General features: G+C 47.8%; 1 protein-coding gene across 1 annotated transcript in view; it reads left to right on the top strand.

Annotated features, from left to right (window-relative positions):
- Positions 1–1,515: 1,515 nt before the first annotated feature.
- The window catches only part of LOC107116865 (coiled-coil domain-containing protein 92), a gene marked incomplete at its 5' end in the record, with an annotated part of 18,957 nt that continues 18,100 nt past the window's right edge, over positions 1,516–2,372 (top strand). Inside the window, one exon of the mRNA XM_015418888.1 lies at positions 1,516–1,563. Coding sequence (XP_015274374.1) covers positions 1,516–1,563 — 48 coding nt within the window. The remainder of the gene's footprint in view (positions 1,564–2,372) is intronic.

Raw genomic sequence — 2,372 nt, forward strand, 5'->3', positions numbered from 1 at the left:
AAATGGGCAGTTCTCCCAGTGGAGGGGTGTAAGCAGTGGGGTACCACAGGGATCAGTACTTGGTCCACTGCTTTTTAACTTGTTCATTAATGATTTGGAGTTGGGAGTAAGCAGTGAAGTGGCTAAATTTGCGGATGATACGAAGTTGTTCAGGGTGGTGAAAACCAGTGAGGATTGTGAGGCACTCCAAAGGGATCTGTCAAAGTTGGGCGAGTGGGCGTCAACATGGCAAATGGGGTTCAATGTGGCCAAGTGCAAGGTGATGCACATTGGAGCCAAAAATCCTAACTATAAATACACGTTGATGGGGTCTGAACTGGCAGAGACAGATCAAGAGAGAGATCTTGGAGTTGTAGTAGATAACTCACTGAAAATGTCGAGACAGTGTGTGACTGCAATAAAGAAGGCCAATGCTATGCTGGGGATTATTAGGAAGGGTATTGTAAACAGATCAGCCAATATCATAATGCCGCTATATAAATCAATGGTGCGACCTCATCTGGAATACTGTGTGCAATTCTGGTTCTTATGTTCTTAAAGGGGCCATTTCCCATTCCTGGTGGGGGCTTACAGGAGCACAAAAGGTTATGCTCGTGTTCCACTCCCAGCAGTAAATGGGAGCTGGTTCTAGATGTGACACTGCAGGGACCTCAGAGGAAGCGTCCCATTCCTGGTGGGAGCAGATGGACTAAGGAAGACCATTCTTATGTTCTTAAAGGGGCCATTTCCCATTCCTGGTGGGGGCTTACAGGAGCACAAAAGGTTATGCTCGTGTTCCACTCCCAGCAGTAAATGGGAGCTGGTTCTAGATGTGACACTGCAGGGACCTCAGAGGAAGCGTCCCATTCCTGGTGGGAGCAGATGGACTAAGGAAGACCATAGACCTCCTCAGCTAGACTTGCCAGCCCAGCACGGGGAGATTGTGGGGGATCGAGGCCTTGCCTGATCACCATTGTGCCAACACAGCAGCATAACTTCCCTCATGAACTGGAAGTGACATCATCCTGTTGGTGCAACACTAGAATTCACCCCAAACTCTATGATTAAACCATGACATTTTTGGTGAACCCTACAGCATTGTGCCAACGTGATGACATCATTTCCCGTTCACGTCAGAAGTGACATCGCAGTGTTGGCATGACATCAAATTGGCTCCCTCCCCCCATTTTCCTCCTGCCTGGCCTTTTGAGTAGCAGTGGGGTACGGAAGGTCTCAGCGGATGCCCAGTCCGCCCAGACATCAGCCTTTCCCCTGGCAGCTGTGTTTAGGCTCAGGTGTATGCCAGGGGATCTGATCAAAGATCCTGGGATAATGAGCTCCATAAGTTAATTATGTAGAGAAGTACTTCCTTTTGTCAGCCCTTGGTCTGTTGTCCACTGAATTCATTGGGTGCCCAATTTATAGGAGTGGCATAAAACATTCTCTGCCCACATTTTTTATCTGCAGCATTTTACTCTGCTTCATTGTGTCCCATCTGTGCTTGTGGCTGACAGTATGGTTTCTCTTTTTGCCTAGAGCTGACCCATGACCTCGAAACAAAGGAACTGGAAGTCAGCCATCAAGGTAAGGTGGGATTTCTCTGTGAAATAACAGGTGAGAGGGGATTTTGCATTCACAGTGACAAAGAGCATTGAGACAGAACTGGTAGCTATAGAGTCAGAACTCTGGATCAGTTTAACCTACAATTACACAAGTAGTGAATTAGTACAGTTATAAGTGAACCGTTTACTTTTTCACAAGGTGTGGGAAGATGTTAGATCCCAAATCAGGAGAATAGATCCACGTTCAAAAGAAGCAAGATTTATTTCCAAAGCATGGTTGATCACGAACATACAGAGATTGTTAAGAATAACTACAATACCCAGGGAAGGTGTATTAAAAGGAAATTCAAACCAGGTTTAAACCAATGAACATATTTCCCTCGTCAGGTTCACAGATTAGAAAAGGCGCGAAGCGGGCTGAGAACAGCAATGGCCAATTCCATAAGGTTGAGTTCACACGGGAAACGAAACCTAAACAAGCCAACAAGACATAACACCACATCACACCAGCTGGAGACCTTGGCAGTTACAGAGGCATTACATGAACAGGATAAGGCTTTGGGAGACAGGGAGGGGGATGGGACGTGTCCCAAAGAAATGGCAGCTCGCTGACATACTGCCCACCTGAAAATCCAACTTACCCACCACCTCCCGGCCCCGGCGGGAGATCTCCCGGTTTCCCCGGGAGGCCTCCCGGTTTGTCCGGGAACTGCTTGTGGAACGCTCGAACGTGATAAGGGGCCCGAATATCCCCTACTTCCACCCATTCCCGGTGCTGGGGTCCGAAATCCACCCATTCCACAAGATACCACAGTTTACCACGTTTACGCT

This window comes from Gekko japonicus, unplaced genomic scaffold, assembly GCF_001447785.1.
Source record: "Gekko japonicus isolate JY-2015 unplaced genomic scaffold, Gekko_japonicus_V1.1 scaffold1911, whole genome shotgun sequence".
NCBI lineage: Eukaryota > Metazoa > Chordata > Lepidosauria > Squamata > Gekkonidae > Gekko > Gekko japonicus.